This window comes from Chrysochloris asiatica, unplaced genomic scaffold (assembly GCF_000296735.1).
Source record: "Chrysochloris asiatica unplaced genomic scaffold, ChrAsi1.0 scaffold00069, whole genome shotgun sequence".
NCBI lineage: Eukaryota > Metazoa > Chordata > Mammalia > Afrosoricida > Chrysochloridae > Chrysochloris > Chrysochloris asiatica.
This window is the reverse complement of record NW_006408587.1, coordinates 847,998-868,476: the sequence shown is the minus strand read 5'-3', so window position 1 is coordinate 868,476 and position 20,479 is coordinate 847,998. Positions and strand designations below refer to the sequence as shown.

Sequence of the window (20,479 nt, the reverse complement as noted above, 5' to 3'; positions counted from 1 at the left end):
TTTAAGGTGACAGTAATGGAAATGCCTGCAAGTGGAAATGAAGGGAGAAACTCAGAATACCAACTGCAAGTAGAGATACAGATCTGTAAACCATCTGTGTAGAAAAAAACCATAAAAGCCTTATGAGTGAAAGCACCACTAAAGGTCTAAGAGAGATGAGACAGTGAAAAGTTAAGACTGGAAGTATTAACTAGTATTATAACGAAGAACAACACCGTAAGGAAAAAATAATAAAAAAACAGCCTTAAAAACAGAAAAGCCAGTGAATTAACAGTCCTCAGAATTTAGAAGAGAATTGGGAAGTTTCAGTACAGGTCAAAGAGCATAAGAAATGAAAAAGGTATTCAGGTAATAAGTCAGACTGTAAAAGTAAAGGGAGATTTTGTTTGTTTTTAATGAGAGAGATGAGTGGTAGGCTATATTTTTCACAGGAGTTATAAGTACATATAATTTTATTCTCTTCTTTAAGGAGAATTATTTAATGTAATTAAAAAAATATATTAACTGATTTATTATAATATTACTGCTAAGTGTCCTCAAGTCTGCTATGACTCATAGCAACCCTACGTACAACAGAATACAACAGTGCCCAGTTTTGTGCCATCCTCACAATTGTTGCTATGCTTCAGCCAGCCTATTGTTGATGCCATTGTGTCAATTCATCTCATTGAGGGTCTTCCTCTTTTTCGCCAACCCTCCACTTTATCAAGCATTATGTCATTCTCCAGGGACCTTCCTGACAACATGTCTAAAGTACAAGAGACGAAGTCTCAGGACTCTCATTTCTAAAGAGTATTCTGGCTATACTTCTTCCAAAACAGATTTGTTTTTCTGGTAGTTCACGATACTTTCAATATTCTTTGCCAACACTGTAATTCAAATGCATTGATTCTTACATGACATTGCTTATTCATTGTACAACTCTCACATGCATATGAGGCTATTGCAAATACCATGACTCGGGTCAGGTCAGGCACACCTTAACATTTCAAAATGACATCTCTGCTCTTGAAAACTTTAAAAAAACGTCTTTTACAGCAGATTTGCCCAGTTCAGTATGTCATTTGATTTCTTGACTGCTGCTTCTATTATTTAGTATAATTCCATGATATATTACAATGTTGTTGTTAGGTGCTGTCAAGTCAGTTCCAACTCATAGCAACTTTATGCCCAACAGAACTGTGACATTACAATAGTTGCAAAGCTTGAGCCCATTGCTACTACCGCTGTGCCAATACATCTTGTTAGGGGTCTTCCTCTTTTTTCACTGGCTCTCCACTACAGCAAACATGATGCTCTTTTCCAGGGACTGGTCTCTTCTGATAATATGACTGAAGCATGAGAGATGAAGTCTCACCATCCTGGCTTCAATGGAACATTCTGGCTGTACTTCTTCCAACACAGGTTTGTTTGTTCTTCTAGCAGTTAATGGTACTTTTAATATTCTTCTCCAACACCATAAACCAAATGGAACAATTCTTTTACGATCTTCCTTATCCATTTGTCTAACTTTCACATATTTATGAAGCTACTGAAAACATCATAGCTTGGGTCAGACCAAACCGACATCTTTGTTCTTGAACACTTATGAGGTCTTGTGCAGCAGATTTGCCTAATGCAATACGTTATTTGATTTCTTGACTGCAGCTTCCATGGAGTGGATGCAAGTAAAATGAAGCCTTTGACAACTTCAGTCTTTTCTCCACTTATCATGATGCTACTTTTTGGCCAATGGTACAGATTTTGCTTCTTTACATTGAGGTGCAACTCATACTAAAAAGGCTGTGGTCTTGGATCTTCATCAGTAAGTATTTTAAGTCCTTTCTGCTTTCAGCAAGCAAGGTTGTATCATCTGAATATTGCAGGTTGTTAAAAAGTCTTCCTCCAAGCCTAATGCCACATTTTTCTTAATATAAAGCAGCTTCTTGGATTATATGCTCAGTATACATACAGACTGAAAAAGTATGATGAAATACAAACCTAGCACACACCTTGTTGTTGTTATGTGCCATCGAGTCGGTTCCGACCCATAGCGACCCTGTATAGGGTTTCCGAGGGTGTAAATCTTTACGGGAGTAGAAAGCCTCATCTTTCTCCCGCGGAGCAGCTGGTAGTTTCGAACCGCTGACCTTAAGGTTCGCAGCCCGATTCGTAACCACTACGCTACCAGATTTTAAACCATTCAGTATCCCCTTTCTGTTCGAACAATAGCCTCTTGTTCTATGTGTGGGTTCCTAGTAAATGCAATTTAGCATTCTGGAATACTCTCCACAATGGTGTCCATAGCTTGTCATGATCCACAGTCTAAAGCTTTTGCATAGTCAATAAAGCACAGACAAACAAACAGCTTTCTGGTATTCTCTGCTTTCAGCCAAGATCCATGTGATTGATGTAAGAAATGACATCCCTCATTCCATGTCACTGTCTGAATCCAGCTTGCACCTCTGGCAGTTCCCTGTCAATGTACTACTGCAGCCTTTTAAAAAGTATCTTCAACAAAATGGTACTTGCATATTATATTAATGATATTGTTCAAAGATTTCCATATTCCATTGAGTCACCTGTCTGCAATGGGCACAAATATGTAACTCTTCCAATCAGTTGGCCAAGTAGCTGTCTTCCAAATTTCTTGGCACAGGTGAGTCAGTGTCTCCAGTGCAGCATCAGTTTGTTGAAAGATTTCAATTTGTACTCCATCAATTCCTGGAGCCTTGTTCTTTGCCTTCAGTGCACCTTGAATTCTTCCTTCAGTACCATTGACTCTTGCCTATGTTATCTCTTGAAATGGTTGAACATCAACCATTTCTTTTGGTACAGTGCCTCTGTATCTCTGCCATCATTTTAGATGCTTTCTGCATCATTCAATATTTTGCCCATAGAATCCTTCACTATTGCAAGTTAAGACTTGAATTTTTCAGCTTGAGAACTGCTGAACATTCTTCCCTTTGGGTTTTCTAATTCCAGATGCTTATACATTTCATTATAATATTTGACTTTGTGTTCCTGAGCTTCCCTTTGAAACGTTCTGTTCAGTTTTTACTTCTTCATTTCTACCATTTTCTTTAGCAGCTCTATGCTGGAGAGCTAGTTTCAGTATCTTTTTGGACATCCTTTTTGGTCATTTCCTTCTTTCTTGTCCTAATGACCTTTTACTTTCTTCCTGTATAATGTTCTTGATGTCATCCCACAACTCTTTTAGTCTTCACCCATTAGTGACTAGTGCATCAAATCTGTTCTTGAGACGACCTCTAAATTCCAGTGGAATATGTTCAAGGTCAAATTTTGCCTATTGTGAACTTGTTTTAATTCTCTTCAGCCTGAACTGCAAATAAGCAATTGTTGGTCTGTTCCAATCTATCCCTGGCCTGGTTTTGATTAATGATATGGTGCTTTCCCACCATCTCTTCCCACAGATGTAGTCATTTTATGTCTGTGTATTCCACCTGGCGATGTCCGTGTGTAGAGTCAACTTTTATGTTGCTTTAAAAAGGGATTTGCAATGAATAAGTTAGTTTTGCAAAATTCTATCATGTAATCTCCAGCATCATTTCTATCACCAAGGCCATATTTTCCAACTACGGATTCTCCCTCTTTGTTTCCAACCTTGGCACTTTTATCACCAATAATTATCAATACATCTTGATAGCAAGCTTGATCAATTTCAGACTGAAGAAGTTGATGTTCTGCTGTTGAGTCAGTTCTGACCCATAACGACCCTATAGGATGAATTCTTCAATTCATTACTAGTTTTAGTGGTTGGTTCATAAATTTGAATAGTAGTGGTTTTAATGGGTCTTGCTTTTGGAAGGTGTATGGACATTATCTTATCAAGGACAGCATTATACTTCATGATGTATCTTGAGATGTTCTTTTTGAAGATAAATGCAATGCCACGCTTGTCAATCTGTCATTCCTCGCATAGTAAACCATATGATTATGAGATTAAAAATAATGAATACCAGTCCATTTCAGCTCACTAATGCCTAAGATATAAATCTTTATGTGCTCTATTTCATTATTAACAATTTCCAGTTTTCCTAGATTCATACTTAGTGCAGTCTGTATTCCAACTATTAATGGATATTTACAGTTGTTTCTCCTCATTTTGAGCTGTGCTCCAACGACAAATGAAGCTTTACAACATTTGCGTCACTACAGTCAGCTATACTTTGAGGAGACAGCTCTTCCCCAGTTGTATTTTGAGTGCCTTCCAACCTGAGGGGCTCATCTTCTGGCACTTTATCTGACAATATTCTGGTACTTTTCAACATGTTTCAGTGTTCAGTATTCTGTTGTTGTCTGACAATGTTACACTGCTATTCATACAGTTTTCAGGTTCAAACCTACCTGCTACTCCTTGGAAACCCTGTACGGGGTCACTAGGAGTCAGAATTGATTTGACAGCACTCAATAACAACAAATATTCAGAAGTAGTCCACCGCTCCTTATCCCTAGTCTGTTTTAGACTTAGAAGGTCAGCTGAAACCTGTTCACTAAGGGTGTACCCTGCTTGTATTTAAAATAACTGTGGCATAGTTTCCAGCATCACAGCAACACACAAGCCACCACAGTATGACCAACCGACAGATGAGTGGTGGTGATTATAATAGCTGAAGAAAATATAGTCATAGAGGTTGCACAGATAGAACTAGCATAGAGAAATGGTAAGTAAAGATACAAAAACAGGGAGTAACTGACAATAATTCATGAAATAAGAAGACAGAACGGAATCCACTCAACAAATATTAACTGAAAACATACTATAAGCCAAACATTCTTCTAGTGCCGATGAAGCACTACACAAAAGTAGACAAGAGTATTTGTCCTTGCTAAACTCACATACAAGTAGGCTCAAGATCATAGATAAAAGGATTCATTTTTATACCACACAGAACTGTATAAAGCACAATGGAGAAAGTTAATGGGAAAAAAATATATAAATTATCTGTTTCAAACAAAAAGACCTTAACGACAGGCTTCAAGAAAGATAAAAGCAACAAGTGCAATTTATGCTCAAAGGTCTAATTAACTAACCTTAAGAGAAGGTATGGTAGATTGTATCATTGTTGTCAAGTATTCACTTGCACACATTACTCTCCTCCTCCTCCCTACTGCTCCTGCCATATAACCTTAGCCATCAATGACTTGCAATATTGTCTGCAATTCATACTGGGTTTTATCATGTGATATGCTTTGACCATAGAGTATGAACAGACCTGACAAATGTCAACTCTATAAAGATGCTTTAAGAGGCACTCTGACTTTATACCAGCACTCTTATTCTTTTCTCTCAGACAGAATGCCATGTTGCAAACAGGATTGACACAATTATATTGGGTCTTAGATCACAAGGACAGGGGAAGGAGAACTGCAATAGCTGACTCAGAACTACCAACAAGTCACATGAGAGAAATAAATACTAACAACTGGATACCACTGAGTTGACAAGGATGGGAGTCATTTTTTAACTCTGCAAAAATAATAGTACAGGAGGTTACGAGATGGGGGTGAGGCAGAAGAGTAGCAGCAGATATTAGACAAACAGTGTGAGTAAAACTTCTCTGAAGATATCTAGGAGAACATTACCCCCGGCAGAAGGAATAATCAGTGGAATGACTGGATGTGGGACTACATATGGCATGTTCGAGAAACAATAAGGATACCTGCAAGATGAATAGAAGAATTAAGGAGGGAGATTCAAAGAAGATGATGTCAGAGGGGTAAAAACAAGGTGAATGGTTTACCTCGCAATCCAACGTAAGGATATGTAGGTGTATGATGAAAGAAATGGGGAACCTTTAGGGGCTGTCAGCATTAGAGTGAAATTATTTCACTCATTTTTCTATTCTAATTTAAATACAATGAACCTGTACATCTATAAAGGATACAGAATTAATGAGATTTGATGTAAGTTTGTACATATGAAACATCATTACAACTAAAATACTAATACTGCCATCACTCCTCAAAATTCCATGTCCCTATTGCGATGATTTCATCCTCTAAACTTTATCCCCAGGCAGCCACTTGATCTGCTGTTTGTCACTGTAAGTTAGTTTACATTTTACAGTATCATATATAAAAAGCAGAAAAAAGTAGATGTTTATTTTTCTATTTAGTTTCTTTCATTCAATATAACGTTTTCTCTTACTTTTCTTATTCGGTTTAATGTCCTTGCACTTATCAGTTGCTTATTCCCTCTTATTGCTCAATAGTATTTCACTGCAGGGATATACTACATTTTATTAATCCATCCAATCTGTTCACGTCCAAGAACAGAATGGGTAAGTCATATTGGAGGTACACACTTAGGTTTTAAGAACTTGCCAAACTCTTTTCTTAAGTGGCTATACCATTTCACATTGCCACAAATAGGGTATGAAAGGTACAGATGCTCCACATTCTTGGAAGAATCAGTTGTTGTAATCTTTGCCATTGTGAAAGGTATGTTAAGGCTTTCTGCTCCTGCAAACATAAACCTTGGGATAATGACCACTATAGGACATAGCGTCCAGGACTGCAATCTGTATGGAAGCATACTGCAACATCATTTTCCTGGGGAGTGGTTGGCCTTTTGGTTAACAGCACAGCACGTAACCATACCACCCAGGTTCCTTCTTATTACACTACACAAGTTCCTACGTCGATGTCATTGCTTTGTCTGATACAGGTCTGTGGCTTACCTTACGGTTTTTCTATTATTTTTTGAAGTGGTGAAACTTTACAATTTTGATGCATAATAAAACTAGGACACACATATCCATTCACCAATTATTATCACTGCATCTTGATTGCAAGCTTGGTACCACTGTTGTTGTTATGTGCCATGGAGTCGGTTTCAACTCACAGAGACCCTGTACAGGATTTCCAAGGCTGTAAATCTTTACAGGAGCAGAAAGCCTCATCTTTCTCCCGCAAATAGCTGGTAGTTTCGAACTGCTGACCTAGAGTACTTTAATAAAGAACACTGTCTCATCTTGATGTAGGATAAGAACTGGACTGCTAACCCTAAGTTCAAACCTACTAGCCGTTCCTCGGGAGAAACTTGAGGCTTTCCTCTTCTGTAAAGATTTATTACCTCAGAAACTCTCTACAGAGTTGTTCTGAGTCAGAATTGGCTTAATAGCTGTAAGAATCTGTAAACTTCTTCCTTGTATGGTTTATGTTCTAAGAAATTTTAATGGTTTAAATTTTATATTTAAGTCTAAAATTCATTTCCAGTTAATCTGTCAGACAAAGAATGAGAACATGTATCATATTAAAGGACTCTAGCGGGACCAAACATGAAGTCAAGATGCAGTTATAACTACTCGTGATTGTAATGTGAAAGCTGAAAACCAAGAGGAAGAATCAGTAATTGGAAAATAGGGTCTTGGTGACAGAAATGACACTAGAGTTTATCATAGAACTTGTAAGAACAACACAGAATTCGCAAGACCAACAAACAGCTTGTTCACTGCAAATACGATTTTTTCAACATAAATGACCACTAGATATGTGAACCCTGACAGATGAAATACACAAAAATCATACCAACTGTATCTATGGAAACAGATAATGGAGAATCTTAGTACCATCAACCAAAACAAGGCCAGGGCTGACTGAGGAACAGACTATCAACTGCTCTTATGTAAAGTGAGGTTAAAGATGAAAATAACTTACATAAGTCCCTGAGAGCAAACATATAGCCTTGAGTACATCCCAACTGAATTTAGAGACCATCTCAATAATATATATGACACACTTAAAACTAATTACCAAAGTCCACAGAAGTTGTGGGATGACATCAAGGACGTCATACCTGAAGAAAGCAAAAGGTCATTAAAAAGATGGGAAAAATATAAAAGACCAAGATGGATGTCAGAAGAGCCTCTAAAATTGCTAATGGACATAAAGAAGGTAAAGCGACTGGAAAAAATGACACAAATGAGCTAAAAAGAAAATTTCAAAGAACAGCTCAAGAAAACAAAGTCAGGAATTATAACCAAACACTTCATCAAGGAAGGCATCCAGGCAGCCTACAAATATATGATCAAATGTTCACAATCAATAGCCATTAATTAGAGAGCTTCAAATCACAATAAGATATCAAGTATTAATCTTATTCCCTCTGTATACAGGGTGGATAGGAATGGGCAACTTAAGACATTGGCTACCTAAAATGAGGGTACAATAAAGGCACAAAGTGACTGGCTGACAAGATTTCAAGAGGGAGTTTAGTTTAAGTGTGTGCAGGGGAACGGAGCCTCTGCATTACATAAGACCATAGGTGGAATCCTGAACCTCACCCAGAATCTTCTGAGGCAGGAAATCTCCACTTGAAAGGACAAGCAGACCAGCTTGGAGCAACTAGAAAAACAGAAGATACTTCTTGAAAGAAAGACCTACCAGAAAAATATAAAACAATAACGGCAGTCTGACTGATTGCCACAAGAACAAGCAAGTTGCTCTTGCTTGTCAGGAGACATCAAGGCAAGTGGTCAGGTCCCCTAAGGGCAAACCCACTTCCAAGACTAAAACTCAGTGGGAATACACGAGCAGACATGCGCTCTGATTGGTGAACACGTTCGTCACCGATAAGGGCAAGTGTGGGAAAAACAGCAATGAAGCTGTGAGCTAAGCCCTACAAAGGTCAATAGACTCCTGTGAACCATGGTGGAGACCTGGTTGGCAAGAAACGTTCGTCACCGATAAGGGCAAGTGTGGGAAAAACAGCAATGAAGCTGTGAGCTAAGCCCTACAAAGGTCAATAGACTCCTATGAACCATGGTGGAGACCTGGTTGGCAAGAAGTGTGGCAAGACCTGGGGACTCCTGGGTCCAGAGTCAGTGACATAGCCACAGAGGACTAGAGTGGAGAGTGAAGTGTCCCGCTGGTAAGAGAGGGCATATGCATAAGAACACCCACACTTGCAGATAATACCCACTTGACCTGGCCTCAATGACTGGATGATCAGAGCTCAACTAGAAGAAGAAAGAAGAGGAAAAAAAGAGTAATCTGAATCAACTGGATGAACTTGACCTACACCTATGGATGCAGTAGCTTAAAAGAGGGAACAAATCTTTATAGTGAGGCTCATTCCCACCCCCTCCATACAAAGAGTAGACAGGAATGGGCAACTTGGACACTGGCTACTCAAAATGGGGGGAGCTACAAAGGCAAGAAGTGACTGGCTTATAAGTATTCAAGAGGGAACCTAGATCCAGAGGGCACGAAGAAAGGTAGAATCTCGACTGAGGAGTATCCAATCTGTCTGGGCGGGGCTGATGAAAGGAGATGGGATAGATCTCTTGTGGTACAACAGTGATTAATTGTTACCAGGACTGACTGTAAGGGTTGGAAATGTAAAGGTAGACATTTTGTAGCAAAGAAGGGGACTGGTTGACTTTGCAGTCCAGGATCAGAGGTCCCTGGGACTATCAAGGGAGAAGAGTGGAATGAGGGACCCTACCCAGAGAAACAGTGACTTCCAGAGATGGGAGGCAGAGATGATGATGTGGAGAGATGGAGTGACTGGGGTCTCTAGACCCAGAGAGGGAGAGGAGCTGTGTGCTAATAACCAGGGGGCAGGCTTGCAGGGTTGACTGATGATGCATGGAGGGGACTGTAACCATGGCAATGAAGCGATATACGATAGGATGAACGTAAAGCTAATGTTCTCCTATGTAACCTATCACATAATTCACAATAAAACATATGGAAAAAAAAAAGATAAAAGGAATATAGAGTCAAGGCACCAATAAGAAAAGGTCAATGTTCAATCATTTCAACAAGTACCATACTGTCAAGAACTGATGATATTGAAGGAAGAAGTTCAAGCTACATATCTATGTCCATTCTAAAGATAGGTAACCCAACAGAATGTGAAAATCATAGAACAATATCTTTAACATCACATGCAAATAAAATTTTGCATAAGATGATTTAAAAATGGCCATAGCAGTATATTAACAGGGAGTTACAAGAAATTCAAGCCATATTCAGAAGAGGTCATGGAACTAGGGATACCACTGCTGACCTGAGATGCATCTTAACTAAAACTAGAGAACACTATAAACATAATTATTTGTGCTTTACTGACTATGACTTTGTGGATCATAACAAACTATGGCTAACACTGCAAAGAATATAACTCCGAAACACTTAATTGTGCTCATGAAGAATCTGTACATAGCCAAGAGGCAGTCTTTAGAACAGAACAAAGGGATCCTGAATGGTTTAAACTCATGAAGTGTGTTGCCAGGGTTATATCCTTTCACCATACTTACTCAATTTGTATGCTGAGTAAATAACCTGAGAAGCTGGGCACTATAAAGAAGAATGTGGCATTAGGAATAAAGAAAGGCTCATTAACCTGTGATATGCAGATGACACAACCTTGCTTGCTTGCTGAAAGAGTAGACTTGAAATACTTATTGAAGAAGACCACAGACTACAGCCTTCAGTATGGCTTGCACCTCAATGTAAAGATGGCAACAATCCTCACTAGTGGATCAATAAGTAACAGCATGATAAACAGAGAAAAGACTGAAATTGTCAAAGACTTCATTTTGTTCAGATCAACCATCAACATGCTTGGAAGTAGCAGTCAAGCAATCAAACAATATATTACATAAAGCAATCAGCCACATAAGACCTCTTTAAAAGTATTCAAAAGCAAAGATGTCACTTTGACAACTAAGGTATGCCTGACCCAAGCAGTTACCTCTTAATGCATGTGAAAGTTGGACAATGAATAAGGAAGACTGTAATAGAATCAATGCACTTGAATTACAGTGTTGGCGAAGAATATTAAAAGTACCAGAACTTCCAGAAAAACAAATTTATCTTAGAAGGACATATATATATATATGTCTCTGGTAGTATAGTGGTTACGAATCGGGCTGTGAACCTTAAGGTCAGCGGTTCGAAACTACCAGCCGCTCCGCGGGAGAAAGATGAGGCTTTCTACTCCCGTAAAGATTTACACCCTCGGAAACCCTGTACAGGGTCGCTATGGGTCGGAATCGACTCGACGGCACTTAACAACAACAACAACTGGTAGTATGGTGGTTACGCGTCAGGCTGCCAACCTCAAGGTGAGCAGTTTGAAACTACCAGCAGTTCCGCGGGAGAAAGATGAGGCTTTCTTCTCCTGTAAAGAATTCCAGCCTCAGAAACCATGGACAGGGTCGCTATGAGTCAGGACCGACTCCACTGTATGTAACAACAGCATATACATATACATATATATATGCATAGTCAGAATGTTCTTTAGTGGTGAGGATGGAGAGACTTCACCTCTTGTGCTTTGGACTTGTTAGGACGGACCAGTCTCTGGAGGGTCAGCAAAACAGAAAAGACCCCCAATAAGATGGAATGACACAGTAACGTCAACAACAGACTCAAACATACAGAAAACAGGGAGGATGGCAGAGACCAAGTAGTACTTTGGTCTGTTGTGCATAGGGTTACTATGAGTCGGAACCAACTTGATGGCATCTAACAATAATAACACATACACTCAGATAGTTTGTGGAAATTTTCATTACTTTTAATTCCATTTTCCACAAGGTTTTTGTAAACTCATGAAATCAAAGACAAGTAAAGCAAATGTAGCATGATGTTAACATGATATCCTACTCTGGTGAGTACCAACTGGGATCTTAAAAGCTCATGAGCAGCCTTCTAAGGTGTAACTACTGGTCTCTCCATGTGTGGAACAAAGGAGCTCTGGCAGCATACTGGGTTACGTGCTAATCGCAAGGTCAGCAGTTTGAATCTGCCAGTCGCTCCACAGGAGAAGTTGAAGCTTTCTGCTCCTGTAAAGATTTTACCGCCTCGGAATACCTATGCAGGGTTGTTGAGTTGGAACTAACACCACGGCATATACCCATCACCACTACCATGTGTGGGAGAAAGAAGAGTGATGAAAACTGAAGATGCTTGGAATCAATTAATCTAATGGACCAAAGGAACATGTGAACATCAGTCACCATGACTCTGAGACCAGAAAAACTAAATGGTGCCTGGCTGCCACTACCAATTGCTCTGAAAGGGATCACATGAGAAGGTTCTAGGTAGGGTGGTTAGAAATGTGGAAAAAACTCAAAATTATATTTAAAAAAAGACCAGACCGGTCAATAGGAGACTGGAGTAAACTGAAACTAAGGCCTTCATCCACCCTTCAGGTCTGGAACAGAACTTACCCTCATGGCCCAATTTTCAGCTAAGCAGCATATATGCATAAGTTGTTGTTATTAAGTGCCATTGAGTATGTTCTGATTCATAAAACCCTGTATAGGGTTTCCAAGGAACAGTTGGTGGGTTTGAACTGCCAACTTGTGGCTTGCAGTCTAGTGCTGATCCTACAGTATCACAACGAGTCCATATATGTATATTTGTTGGTTAGTTATGTGCTATGGAGTTGGTTCAGACTCATAGGAACCCTGTACAGGGTTTCTGAGGCTGTAAATCTTTATGGGAGCAGAAATCCTCATCTTTCTCCCACAGAAGAGCTGGTAGTTTCGAACTGCTACCCTTTAGGTTCACAGCCCGATTCATAACCACTATGCTACCAGAGCTCCTTAAGTGGGGAAGGAGCGGGAGCAATAACACTAGTAAGGTCTGTTCACCAAGGCACAGTCAACCTTTCAAGATCAAAGGGGCAACAATTACCTTAGGACAAAGTTGAGAAGAAATGGAAACGAAGGCGGAATGAAACTAAGAACTACAGGGAGCAAGTGGGATAACTGTTATTACATGGAGGGACTGCAATCACTGAGATGAAACAAAGTGTTGAATGTAAAACTGATGATCTGCTCGGTAAACCTTCACTGGATTCACAAGTTTTATAAAAAAAAAAAAAAGCCATAAAAGGACTCAAGCATTGAGTCACAAACTGGCAAAACGATTTTTAACACACACAACCAAAAACGAACTAGTTAGAATATAAAGGACATAAAGAATTCCCACAAATTAACAAGAAAAAATAAGAATCCAAACACAAAAATAGGCAAAAGATTTGAACAGAAAATTCTTACATGAGGGTAGCCAATAAACAAATAAAATGTTTGTTCAACCTCATTAGTAATCAGGAATATATACTTAGGCATATGTAAAAATATGAATGAATTACAAAAATCTAATGTTGAGTTAAAAGAAAGTATGTCCAAAACAAAATAAACAGCATGATTTCATTTACATAATATCCTAAAGAGGTGTGAAAACAGATTTAAAGTAGCATTTAGGATTGCGTAACACACGGCAAAATAAGTGGGGAGGGGGTAAGGAAAACAAGAGAATCATTCTCATCAAATTTGGGGGGCTATGGTTACCTTGTGACAGGGAGAAGAAGGAACATAATCGATAGGGAGTGCTTCTTCAGTATGTATATTCTATTTCTTAACCTAGCTGGTATGATATGGGTGTTTCAAAACATATTTATAGGTTTTGTAAGCTTTTCTATAGGTATAATATTGTATTACTAAATATAGGTATGGATTGCTTATGACTCAGTCCTGAGAACTTTACAGAACAACCTTAAACAGTCCTTCATACCACTTTTAAAGGAGACAGAAAGAACCAGTAAGGTAGAAAGAAAGTCAGGTGTGAAGTGTTTCACAAGCCATAGAAGAGAGGAAAGACTGAACGAGGTCAAACACTAGTGAGAGGAAGATTAGATAATTTTTCACACAATATATACAAAAGTATGGTTCTCTGTGTGGTGAATCACTCACTTATCTTAGCATGTAGGCACTATTTTGCAATGTTGTAGGATAAGCACTGGACTGCTAACCTCAAGATCGGCTGTTCAAATCCACTAGCTGCTCTCAGAAACCCTGTATAGGGTCACTAAGAGTTGGAGCCGGCTTGATGACTCTTAACAACAAGAAGGATTTACATGGGGGAGCCACTGGGATAAGCACTGGACTGCAAACCACAAGGTTGATGGTTCAAGCCCATCAGTTGCTTTGAGGGAGAAAGATGAGGTTTTTTGCTCCCACAAAGATTTAAAGCCTTGGAAATCCTATCCAAGACTGCTATGGAGTCCGGGTGTGATGCTATAGGATAAGTAGACCACAAAATTGGTTTGAACCACAAGGCTGGTGGTTCAAACTTACCAGCCGCTCCTTGGAAATCCTATACAGGGTCACTATGAGTCAGAACCGGCTTGACAGAACTTAACAACAACAGCATGGATTTATATATAACACAATAAAAAAAAAATTCTGATATTATATATATATATTCAGAAACCAAAAAATTTAATTACATTTAAAAAGTATCCTCCTGAAATGCAGGACATTAATTATATCAATATTACATATTCAATTATTCTAGTAAGCACACCTCTTCATTTGATAGCCGAGTTTTGGAAACTTGAATGATAGACCCAATTTCTATTACTTGTTATTGAAATAGTAATGATAAGACCTTTGGCTGAGCATAGTAGCTCCATACAATAAGCAATGGACTGGGAAACACAAAGTCCATGGTTCGAACCCGCCATACGCTCCACAGAAGAAAGATGAGGTTTTCTGCTCTACAAAGATCTAAAGCTTCAGAAACCCTATACAGGGTATCTATGTATCAGAACCAACTCACTGGCACTTAACAATACAATCTTTGGTGGTCAATAGTTAAAACCCACCAACTGCTACTTAGAAACCCTATACAGGGTAGCTATGAGTTAGAACTTACTAGACAGCACTTAACAGCACTAAGACCTTTGGTTCTGCCAGATGGGCCATGGAAGTTATACGCTGGCAACAAATATTTGGTCAAGCAGACCAAAACAAAAGCTTTCACAATGTGCATAAACAATTTACATGGCCAACTTAGTTATACACGTTAAAAAAAAAACCACACAAAACAACCTTTACTTTATAAAGTGCAACTTTATGAAATTTACTTTACACATTTGCAAAATACTTGGTAGAAAATTTGGACAACCATGTGGTAACTGGGAGTCTTTAAATTTTCTTAACCTGTGAAATGAAGATTAGCTTAGGTAAGGTCTCATTTAATACTACTAATTTATGATAATAATTTAGAAAGAAAAATCAATCATAAAGGGTAATGAATCTTAATATCTTATCTAAATAATAAACCACACACTTCTGAGAACTACAAAACCAAAAAGAAGTATACATTAGTCTAAAGATATAGCCAATTGTGTCAGCACTCCTATTTCCTTTAATGTAAAGGTTTTTTTTTAATGCATAAATATTCTGAGAACCAATTATAAATAAGAGGAGAGAAGTTCCTCAAAGCTACATTTAAGGAGATAAATTATAAGGTTATAGTTTTATTAATGCAAAATTGAACTGCCACAAAGCTTACTAAGATAAAGATTTCCATTTCTAAATTTAAAAAATAAATTAAAAGTTTAAAAAATCAGTTAAGTATGTAAGTAAGTAAAATAACCTCTCTTTTTTTAATAAAGGACTTAATTTAGGCATTAATGTAGACCTCATTTTTAAAATGTCACTACTTAAAAGGAAGAAAGTATTTTTCAAGAACACTTACAATAAAACTCTCTTGGCTATAAATCAACAAATGTAAATCAATACTTTAATATGTAAGGCTATTAAATTGAAACAAATGGTTATTTGGTTTATAAAGTATGAGTAGTAATAGAAAATATTAATAGCAATATTAATAAAAAATTTGTAACTGAATTTCAGAATCCACTTTTTTTGCCAACTAACAAAACCTCATAATATTAAGATTTAACTGATGGGCATATAATATTCCAGGATTCTTGCTTTCCTTTAGAAATCCTGATAGAAGCCAAGAAGAAAAAGACTAACTGATATACATAGATTATTATGAGAGGGCTTCAAAAAGTTCATGGAAAAAAATCCCAGTATCTTTTCATTTCATTTTTCCATGAACTCTTTGAAGCTCTCTAAAAAATGAAACGTATATATTCAGAAAACTTGCTTGGTGACACAAACAGAAACTACTCACCAAAAGCAGCAGCCATAGTAGGTTCAAGGGATGGCTGGCCATCACCAGTAGGAAGGTCTAAGCGAGTAAAGTCTCTGCTTTTGTCATTATTATATTTCACATTAAGGCTGGTGAGCTTGGAGAAGTCAATACGCAGAGTGCAGCATGCATTATAGATATTCTGGCCATCCAGAGCCTAGAGCATGTGAGAAAGGTACTAGTGTTTTCACAAGACAACAACACTGATAAAACAAGTAGCCTCTATGCTGGTACAGGGTGCAGTCAGGTGTAAAGCAGAAAGCAATGGAATAGGAGCCAAAGACCTGAGTTTACTTTGACCTCAGTCACTAACTGTATAAGTCTAATAAATCTCTGAGTATAAGCTTTTGCATCTGTAAAATAAGACTATCACCAATTTTGCCTATACGCGATTGTGGTAAATCCAATAAGGAGAAACAGATAACTCAGGTAAACCACTGGGCATTATCAAATTGAGTTATTATTAACTATTATTTATTTTACCTGCAGTAAATGTTTAAAGACAGTTTAATTTTATATTTCATCTTAATTTTTATTGGTATATTTGTATGGTTTGAAATAATCAAAGCCATTGTATATGGTGCTTGTCAGAGATACAAAATTGTATATACCACTTACTATTCTTTGCCTTGTAAATTTATTTTTTAACACTTTAAATAATAAATTGAAGAAAATCTGGAATCAATTCTGACATATGATCAAAGATGAGTAATCCATTTCTTCTACAGTAACAAATATTTAACAAAGAAATATTTGGTCTTCACAAATGCTAAAATTTATAAAAACAGATACTGGAAACCAAAGTATGTAAAAATAAAATTAAACACAACAAATGTACTACAAAATCTGACTTTTAAGGTACACAGAGGTCCTATAGATTTTAGTCCCTGTTGTTGAGATGAAATCCAAAATAATTCAGATATTGCTACAAGACAGATTTCAATAGGCTGGAAACAATGGGTAAAATAAAATTAAGGAGAATTTAAAGTTTTGTATTAAAAAAAAAAAAAAGTCAAGTATTCATGTAATTTAAAAAAAAAAGGACAGCATGAATTTTCAGCAGCATATTTCTCATGACTTGAAACTCTTACCAATTTAAACCTGACCAGAAATCAATAATGAATATGGTTATAAAAAGTGAAATAAATCACTCCTTGGATGATTTAATAGAAGCGAAGGCACAGAGTAAAGATAATTCCGCTTTCTACTTTATTAGTTAGATGACATAAGGAGTATTGTGGCTCAACTCTAGCATTTAAAAATGACAAATCCTAGTGGGTTTCAGGGGCACTATGAGATGGAACTGACTCAAAGCCACTTAACAACAACAACAGGTTCCAGAAATCTGAGAGATGATGAAAATTGAAACCGTATCATATGAAGAAAGAAACAGTGTTTTAAATAAGGAATACCTGGTTAAAATGAGTTAAGGAAGAACACATAATGGGTTCCTTCAGATATCGCTGAGGTAACTAATTAGCAACTGAAAAAATAGTATGATCATAATTACCATTCTGGCATAATGTGCATTCACTGGGTCAGCATACTGGAGCAAAGCTTGAAACTGATTATTCTTGGTAAAAGTGATGATCTTCAAAACCGTGCCAAATTTAGAAAATATCTGAAAAAAAGTCCAAATTACATTAAATCTAAAAAGAATAGCAAACTATTTTCTTTTTAAACATAAAATTTTATTTAAATACATTTATAAATAAAACTTGATTTATCTCATTTTTAAATAAAAATAAAATTTCTCTACTAAAACTGCCGACACACATTTCACTAAAGAGGACATCTAAGTGGCTACAAAACACATGAAAAGGTGCTTAATGTCATTAGCTATCAAAGAGATGCAAATCAAAACCACAATGAGATACCACTTCACTCCCCCCACTAGGATGGCTATCAAGGAGTTCTGGTAGCAAAGTGGTTATGAGTTGGGCTGCTAACCTCAAGGTCACAGTTGGAAACTACCAGCCGTTCTGCAGTAGAAAGATGAACCTTTCTGCTCCTGTAAAGATTTATAGCCTTGGAAACACTATACAGGGTCGCTATAAGTTGGAACCAACTCCACAGCGCGTAACTACAACCACCAGATGACTATGATTTAAAAAAAATCATAAACCAACCAGAAAACAATAAATGTTGGTGAATATGTGGGGATATCATTTGTTTGTTGAAAAGCAAAATGGTACAGTCACATTGTAAAAATCTGTGTTCAAATTTCACATGCATATGAGGTTATTGAAAATATCATGGCTTGGGTCAGGCACACCTTAGTCCTCAAATTAGTATCTTTGCTCTTGAACACGTTAAAGAGGTCTTGTGCAGCATATTTGCCTGATGCAATACGTTGTTTGATTTCTTGACTGCTACTTCCATGAGTGTTGGTGGCTGACTGAGCAAAATGAAGTTTTTGACAACTTCAATCCTTCCTTCATTTATTAAGATGTTATTTATTGGTCAAGTGGTGAAGATTTTTCTTTTCTTTACATTAACGTACAAAGAATACTAAAGGGTATAGGCTTTGAGCTTCATCATTAAGTACTTCAAGTCCTCTCAGCTTTCAGCAAGCAAGTTTGTATCATCTGTACATCACAGGTTGTTAATGAGTCTCCCTCCAATTCTTATGCCACATTCCTCTTCATATAATCCAACTTCTCAAATTATTTGCTCAGCGTACAAATTAAATAAATATGGTGAAAGAATATAACCCTGAACACATCGCTCTTAACTTTACATTGTTCTCTGTTTGAACAACTGCCTCTTGGTCTATACACAGGTTCCTCATAAACACAACTGTTTCAGAATACTCATTCTCCGCAATGTTGCCCATAGCTCGTTATGATTCACAAAATCAAAAGCCTTTGCATAGTCAATAAAGCACAGGTAAACATCTTTCTGGTATTCTCTGCTTTCAGCTAAGATCTGTCTGATGTCAGCAATAAATGATATCACTTGTTCCATGTCCTCTTCTGAATCTAGTCTGTCCTGCTGGCAGCTCCCTGTCAATATATTGCTGCAGCTACTTTTCAATTCTCTTCAGCAAAATTTTCTTGCATGTGATTTTAATGATACTGTCCACTGATCTCCACATTCTGTTTGGTCACCTCTCTTTGGAATGATTTCTTCCAATCAGTTAGCCAGGTAGCTGTCTTCCAAATTTCTTCGCACAGAGTGCTTCCAGTACATCAGTTTAAGATTTCAATTTGTATTCCATCAATTCCCAGAGCCTTGTTCTTTGTCAATGCCTTCAGTGCACCTTTGGACTTCTTCCTTCAGTACCACTGGCTCTTGATCATATGGGACCTCTTGAAATGGCTGAGCTTCAACCACTTCTTTTTGGTACAGGGACTCTGTATATTCCTACCATTTTCTTCTTTTTGACTGCATTTTAAGTAGCAATTGGAGATAGATACTGGGAACTTTTTTTTAGGTGGGATTTAATCAAAGGTGATTTGGAGATAAAACCAAAAAATAGTAAAAGGAGGGAAGAGCTACTTTGGGGTGGGGAGCTACTTTTCTTTTTTAAGTTTTTATTGTGAGTTGCTTGATACTTTACATGGGAGAACTTCAGTTTTACACTCATCATTTCATTGGAATGATTACAATCCTCTCTGCATCATCATTCAACAAATATTTGCTTCTATTCTTTCTGGATTCAGGAATATATAATCATTTAAACAAACAAAGGGCACATTCTGCAAGCCTGCCTCCTGGCTGCCAGCACACAGCCTTGCTCTTCCCATGAGTCTAGAGACCTCAGCTACTCTCTCTTTCCATGCCGTCATCTCTGCCTCCATCTCTAGTGTCGCTGCTTCTCTGGATAGGGTCCCACATTCTGCTCTTCCCATCTTCTTTTGATGCTTTCTGCATCATTCAATATTTTGCCCATGTTGCTGTTGTGAAGTGCCAGCAAGTCGATTCCGACCCATAGCGACCCTGTTTAGGGTTTCCGAGGAGAAGCTGGTGAGCTTGAACCGCCGACCTTGCAGTTCAAATGTCTTTGCAGTCTAGAGCATTAACCCATAGCGCCACACCAGGACTCCATTTTGCCCATGGAATCCTTCAATATTGCAAATTGAGGTTTGAATTTTTTCTTCAATTCCTTCAGCTTGAGAAATGCTGAGCGTGTTCTTCCCTTTGTGTTTTTAACAAACATTTCATTTTAATATCTGACTTTGTCTTCTTTAGCTGCCCTTTGAAATTTTCTATTCAGCTCTTTAATCTCATTATTCCCATTTGCTATAGCACTTCTACACTGGAGAAGAAGTTCCACAATTTTATTGGACATTTACTTTGGTCTTTTTCTTCTTTATTGTCTTCTTTCTTTCTTCCTGTATAATATTAATCATGTTAGATCCCATAAATCTTCTGGTCTTCAATCATTAGTGCCTAATATATCAAATCTGTTCTTGAGATGATCTCTAAATTCAAATGGGATATGCTCAAGGTCGTATTTTAGCTCTCATGGATTTGTTTTAATTTTATTCAGTTTCAATCTGAA

At 37.6% G+C, this 20,479-nt stretch overlaps 1 protein-coding gene across 2 annotated transcripts in view; it reads right to left on the bottom strand.

The window, feature by feature from the left end:
• Window positions 1–20,479, bottom strand: part of PTBP3 (polypyrimidine tract binding protein 3) — a 124,997-nt gene that overhangs the window by 13,737 nt on the left and 90,781 nt on the right. For both annotated transcript variants that reach the window (XM_006864668.1, XM_006864669.1), the window contains 2 exons: window positions 17,483–17,593; window positions 15,955–16,129 (listed from right to left, as the gene is read on the bottom strand). In XM_006864668.1, coding sequence (XP_006864730.1) covers window positions 15,955–16,129; window positions 17,483–17,593 — 286 coding nt within the window. The remainder of the gene's footprint in view (window positions 1–15,954; window positions 16,130–17,482; window positions 17,594–20,479) is intronic.